Consider the following 7,172-nt stretch of genomic DNA (forward strand, 5'->3'; position numbering starts at 1 on the left):
AACCCCCTAACAAACTTGACACATTAGCAACAGTGGACTTAGTTTCCGAAACAAACAAAAACATAGGCAAATAGGTTTTAACCAACCAAGTAGCATAGGGTCGAACTAACGAATTAGGGTTATTTACACCTCTACAATTCCACGAAACAACTTTCCTTTAACACTCGGGAGCTGTGAGAGGCCAGCCGGCGAACCTGATTTGGATTTGGGAGAATTATCGTTTCCTGAAAAACCTTGAGAACCAGCTGAACTTGTGTTGCTATTATTTGAAGGGAAATCACCTGCGAATAACCCAAGTGAGCCTGTCTCATTCTTTGGCCTTTTAGCTCCTGAAAATAGTGCCAAATCATAACTATGCTTTTTTCCACATTCTGATTTTTGATTCTGAAAATTATCACCCCCAGCATTCAGCATTGCAGAAAGGTTATTCACAGATCCTTTTTCAAAGCTAGCTTGCCTTCTAATATCATCAAAGCTCTTGTGTCTTTTCTGTGACCAAGTAGACCCCAAATAACCAACAGTAGGAAACACATCATAAGACCTAGAACGCGAAAAAGTGATTGGTTTCTTTCGTTTCTTGGATACATCAGCTACTGCATCTTTTGTCCCAAACATAGTAGGAGACATTGTGGCTTGTGCTGTCTTTTCGTTCTGAACATTCACTCCTAGAGATGGCGTAGAAGGGTCTGAAGAGAGACCACTGATAACACTTGCAGGTGCAGAACAACGAGGAATTTGTAAAAACTGAGGTTGTTGCACATGACAAGAACGCTGCAAGAATGAATCAGAGAACCCACGCGAAGGAATATAAGTTTGGGCACGATCTGTAGGACCAAACTTCCCTCCATAATACACATCTATATCCACCAAAATATCAGGTTGATGAGTATAATATTTTGCTTGATATTCTTCATTCGATTCCTCAATAAAGTCAGTAACAGGTTCATTAATTTGTGTTTCTTTAGAGAATGCTTGCCTTGCATTAGACGGCTCCCCAATCTCAAATATAGACCCCCTCCCTGTATTAACTTTGCTTTTAAAACCATTACAATCTGCTGTAGATATGCTGCTATCACTACTGTCACTTCGCAAAGAATTTGCCCTCATTCGAAATCCTGGATTAAACTGTTGTTGGGCAGATGGATAATAAGGTGCATAAGGATCACCAGAGAAAGTGGTTGTTTGTTGCAAGTCTGTATGCCTCTGCACATTAACTCTAACTGAATGATGATCATTTTTTGGAGTTTGAGGGTCAGACTCTTCACTCACAGAGTCTGCAGAATGAACTTCAGTGGCTGCATCAGAATCATTATTTGCACTAACATAATACTCTGAATCAGTTATATCAACATCTTCATTCTTCAATTCAGCTTCCAAGTTGTGAACAAAACCATTCTGTTCCTGACCCATATAAGCCTGCTCCCCCATGTTATTTCCTTCTACCCCATTTTCATCCCCATGTAATTCATTAGCATGTGGGGTATCACCATTCTGTTGAGCTAAATTATTCATTTGACCCCCACCCCCATCACCATCATTTCCTTCATTATCGTCGGATGAGTGACCAGATTGATAAGAATCATCCCCAACTTCTGGTTCACCTCCCTCATCATCAGCTTCCTCTTCTACTTCCGCATCCAACCCAAGCAAAAGCAAATTAACTCTAGTATTTCTAGAGCTATATCTATCAGGCAGTCCTTCAATCATGTTAGAGTACAAAGGAGTGTCCATAGGACCATGTATAACAGTGAGCCCGGCAGCCTCAAACCCCTCCATTCTACTTGAAATTTCACGAAAGGCATGATAAGCAGTGAACTCACAGTTGCACTTATAATGACCAACTAAACCACAATTCTTACAAAATTTATAAATACCTTCATAACGAAAGTAAACCCAAACTAACTAACCCCCTGGAACAGGCACAAAACAACCCGGAATTAAAGGTTTCTTTAAATTTAACCATACCTTAGCTCTGAATTCTGGGTTTATAGGAAGAACCTCTCCATTTTGTTCCAGCGTTTCCACGTAGCCTAAGAGACGAAGACATTGCAGAGCCCATTCAGGGTCCAGCAAGCCAAGAGGAAGCCCTACAACTCTTATCCATAGCCAAGCGTTCGAAAAATTAAAGTTATCCAGAATTGCACCAACGCTACCTCGTCGAAAAGTAATAACTCGCCCATCAATAATAGTAGAGTGAAGCTCAATTAGGGCTTCTACATCAGCTTGATGAGAGCAGACAAAAACATAATAAGATCCTGTGCGGTGAACCGTAATTGTCTCACGCTTTACCCAACGAGAATCCACCATATGTTGAACTATAGATTGACTTGGTGGATTGGTATCAAAGAAATGACCCACAACCGTCTTATCCCAATCAATATCAGCCATAAGAAACTCCTGAGGAGGGTCAACAAGAGGACCCATCCTATAAGTATTCCAAGGATGTTGATGATTCATCTAAGAGAACAGACAAGAAATAACTTTGGAGAGAACAAAGAAAGAAAGAAATGAGGTTGATTAAAGAAGAGTAGAAGAAAAAGACAGTATTTGAGAAGTTTGCACAAAAAAAAAAAACGTAAGAAACAAAGATTTTGGAAATTAAAGAGTATTTAAAAAGAGAATATGTAGCGGTGGATTAGGAAAGGAAAATGAAGAAATTGCAAGAATTTGACAAGTGTTGTAGAGATTAAACAAAGAATTACAGGTGTTTGAAAGATGATTAACAAAAAAAAAAAAAAAATCTTTCACAATTAGACAATTGTCACAGTAAAAAGCAAACATGAAATTACAGGTGTTTAATAAGAGTTTAACAAAGAAAACTTTACCCCACTAACCGAATGTGGTAGAGATTAAACAAAAAGGAAGAAAGATCAAAGATTGGATCTTTGACGGTGAAGAACAGAACAAACCCTAATTACTTAGGGGTGAAGACACTCTTTTTTTGAGAGGTTTTTGAGCTGCTTGCTTGAATGTAGACTTTCGAAAATCTTTGATATCCGCCAAACACTTATCAACATTTTATAGAAAACCACTTCTAAGAAATAAAAAAATAAAAAAACTGCTTCTTTCGAAATTTGACTAAACAAACCCTTAATCTTTTTATTCGTCTCGTCAACTAAAATTTGCGATAAAAGGGCACATAACCTACTTCGTACTAGCTCATTTTTATAATGATTTTACAATTACTATTTGTACGAATATTAAAACAATTGTGATAAAGTGTATAAACAGATGGTTGAGTATAATAAAACATAGATAAAGTAAGAGAGATAGACTAAAAAAGTGGGCGAGGGTAGGAACAAAAAATGAATAAACTAAAGAAAAATGAGTAGAAATATGTAAATTTTGTGGGTAAAAGGGGCAAGGTGATACATTTTCATGTACAAAAATAGCATAAGCACAATGTAAAAAAACATTATGCAACAGACTAAACAGAATTATCACGACCTTTGGGACCCTTACTCTTGCTTCTTCCAAGATTCTCAACAACAAGAGCATGTGAATTATACACTTCCATCTCCTTTCTTCTTATCTCTTCATTGAACATGCTTTCTTTGATCACATCCAAATTATGATAAAGCACCTTCTGGAGCAGAGTTACTAATAGTCACAACCAAGGTTTCCCAACTATCTGGAAAATAACTCAACAAGAATAGAGCCTGCCATTCATCATGAAGAACAATCTTCCTAGTAGTTAGCTTGTTAATAATATCCTGTAAGTCACTCAAATGCTCAGAAACAGACTTTCCACCTTTCAATTTCAAATTAACAAGTCTCTTGATTAATGAAGCTTTGTTATGTGCGGTCTTCCTTTCATAAAGACCTTCCAATTTCTTCCACAAATCATATGGTTGAAAATACTAATATCAACCCACTGCCTAATAGTCCCCAAAGTTTTCCTCTTTATCTTTCTCCAATCTTTCTCTTCCATTTTCTCTGGGTTTCCAAGTTTTGAAATGGTGCCATCGGGTTTTGTGGTGGTTCAATTGGATCATACAAATATTTGCAATATAGAAAATCCTCCATCATCGGTTTCCCGATGGAATAATTGGTTGATGTCAAATTACCAATTGAACTACCTCCACTACCACTAGTAGACTCTATAACAATGATCAAATTAAACCCCGCTCTGATACCAACTGATAGGACCCTAGTAGTATATCAACTACCCACAAGGATCACCTCCAAGAAAATCAACCAAACAATATAATTCCAATACACCACAAATAATTCACCAAACAAATAACCTAGCAATCAACCAATAATGGACAGCAAGAAACAATTAACTGCGGAAGAACAAAATTAATCAACACACACGAATTATACGTGAAAAACCCCTTCGATGTGAAGAGTAAAAACCACGGGACTTGTGAGGAGTCCACCTTTGTCACCTTCTCTTATTATGATAAAATTGAGGGAAAAAGAACTCAAATCAGACATACAAAGGTTCACAACCCACCACCACTTCCATACATTTCAGGGCAGTCATAAGAAAACTCTCATTTTTCTGAGATTCAACGGTCGGATCGTGCTGATTGTTGGTCAGTTTGCTGAGGATACATAGGGCCTCATTTTGAACAGTTGGATCGTCGTTTTGAGCTCTGGTTCGTCCGTGGTTGCTGCTGGACATAACCTACGTTTTTTGGTGATCGATATTCTTCACTCTTCATCTCTTGTTTCTTAATTGTTCATGTATGAACACCTCTCTCTCCCCTTTTGTGTGTGTTTAGCTATGATATTTCCCACACTCCTCTGCTACCTCTCAAGTCAGTCAAAGGTTACCCTAATCTTCCCAAAGAAGTTTCAACATAAACCAAGATTGAGCCACAACAATAAGTGAAATATTAGGCTTCCACTTAAAACACAAGCACAAGTATTAACACAATTTATGCACAAAAGTTGGCTGGACCCACAACTGATTCTTGTTACATTGTTTGTTTCTTGTCAGTTGTAGTTTTGTGGCTATTGAAGCTTTCCTTCATTTTGGCAATAAAATTTCCTTTTTTTCAAAAAATAAAGGATTATACAATGTATTAACCAATTAAACAATTGATCAGAATATCCCATTAACAGAATCATGTGCAAAATGTAGAAGCTTCCTCAAGAAGGTGACAAACACAACCCATTCGTGTACATAATTTCATATCGTTTACCTTTCCTAGATCCTTCCTTAAACAATCATCTCAGCATATAGTGTTTATCTTAAGTTTCATTGCATTAGTTATTCATTTAGTTTAATCGTTGTTCGCTTACAGGTTGCACCAGGCTGTCTACGCCACAAGCAAATACCAAGTAATTGAACAAATATTTCTATAATCATGGATATTTACCATAATCAAGTTGTTTTGGTTTTTAATAAGTAAGATAAACAAGTTGTTTAAACCTGTAATATGCAGAATATTAGACAAGGGAACAAGATCTCTGTATGATTTCCATTGACAATCCAAGTTGTGCGTCTGTCATGTCGGTATCCCGTTCTATATATAAGCAAAACTTTGAGTTGTTTTTCATATTCACCAATCAAAATCATATCTTCAGTTTATCTTGGAGAAAATAAGAAAAAAGATTTGTGAAATGAGCATGGCTACTTTCTCCACAGAAATGAATAAATCCCACCAGATTCGATCATTGAGCATACCTTCAAAGTTGAATCCTATTAACCAAAAAATAGAACAAGAGCTAAGAAGGCTTAGAGCCAAAGAGGAAGCATCAGCATCAACATCAACCTCGGAAAGCATCATCATTGGTGTATCGGGGTTAGGGAAGTTGTATGAATGTATCAACCAAGCACTGAGTCTCCCAATGACTCAACAAACACTCTCACTTCAACAATATGAGAAACATGTTTGTGAATTGTTGAAGGGCTGCTCAAGCCTTCTCAACATTTGCAACTCGATTAAAGAAGCCGTGTTGCATCAAAGGGAAGCCACTAATAACCTTGAATCCTCACTTTCTGAAAAAGAAGAAAGCTCAAAAATAGGAAGCAATGTTGCTTCATATACTTGCTCGAGGAAGGAGGGAATCAGGAAAATCAGAGATATTCTTTCATCCCTGAATCAACTGAATGCTCAAGTCCTAGAAGAAGAGGATTGTCATCTATCAACAGTGATAAAGTCGCTTAGATGTGTAAGCATCATAAACTTATCCGTTTTTGAATCTCTCTTGTGTTTCCTGTCAATGCCGGTAGCTAAGCCAAAAAGGTCACTTGTGTCTAAGCTAATGAACAAGGGAACAGGCAAGTGCAATACTGGAAATGAAATGAATGATTTAGATATTGTATTGCATCAATTGGTTTCTGGAAAATTAGTAACTGAAGAGAAGCTGTTATTTACACTAAAGAAATCAAAGGCATTGGTAGATGTCATGCAGGGGATAGAAATTAAATTGGAAAACATCTGCAAGCACCTGTCTGAAACAAAAGTCTGTCTCATCAAAGTAGTCTCTTTCTAGTTTATAACTTACAATTTTGTTTACTATACCTTGACATACATTATGTAGTCTGTATTCTGTAGTAGTCTGTATACTAATACTCGTGTAAGTTGGATATATACTAACACTCAAGTCCGAAATTCAATCTATATTATACAACTCGAATTGGTTTATTCAGTGTAGATCAAAAGTGTCAACAACCCTGATCATAACTGATAGATAAAGGAAATTCAGAATTCAGTTGCTACATAATGAATAAGGAGCCAAATATCAATGTATGATTCACCACACTTGTTATCTCTATTAGGTTTAGGACTCTATTAGATTCCTAAACTAACTCAACTCTAGTTTCCTAAACATACTAGAACCTAGATATACCATAACTCTAACAACACTCACCAGCCCGCTATATTCCAAGTTGAAGCAATGCCGCCTCTTTTCAATATGTAACAAAGATACCAAATTAGCAATATGGCACTGTTTTAGAGGGGGAAGTCGCCCAAACCTGGTGTAGGTTCACTCAAACAATGTCAACATTTATTTAGTTCGACTAACTGACAAGTGACAACCTTTTTCTTTTTTCTGCGTTTTCAAGCAACGTTGATGATTATATACTTAATACTTATACGGAGTGTATACTTATGAATAGACATTTTATTAGGTTACCGGCAAGTGAACTTTTATAGCATCTACAGTACTCATATTTGCGCTCATATTTCTTTAACATTCGGTATTCCAAGATC

At 36.8% G+C, this 7,172-nt stretch overlaps 1 protein-coding gene across 1 annotated transcript; it reads left to right on the top strand.

Moving 5' to 3' along the window:
* Window positions 1–5,404: 5,404 nt before the first annotated feature.
* On the top strand, window positions 5,405–6,470 carry LOC110800397 (uncharacterized). The gene has a single exon (XM_022005700.2). It carries the CDS (start codon window positions 5,575–5,577, stop codon window positions 6,448–6,450), a length of 876 nt encoding a protein of 291 aa, XP_021861392.2. The 5' UTR covers window positions 5,405–5,574; the 3' UTR covers window positions 6,451–6,470.
* The last annotated feature ends 702 nt before the right edge of the window (window positions 6,471–7,172 follow it).

Source organism: Spinacia oleracea, chromosome 6 (genome assembly GCF_020520425.1).
Source record: "Spinacia oleracea cultivar Varoflay chromosome 6, BTI_SOV_V1, whole genome shotgun sequence".
Lineage (NCBI taxonomy): Eukaryota > Viridiplantae > Streptophyta > Magnoliopsida > Caryophyllales > Amaranthaceae > Spinacia > Spinacia oleracea.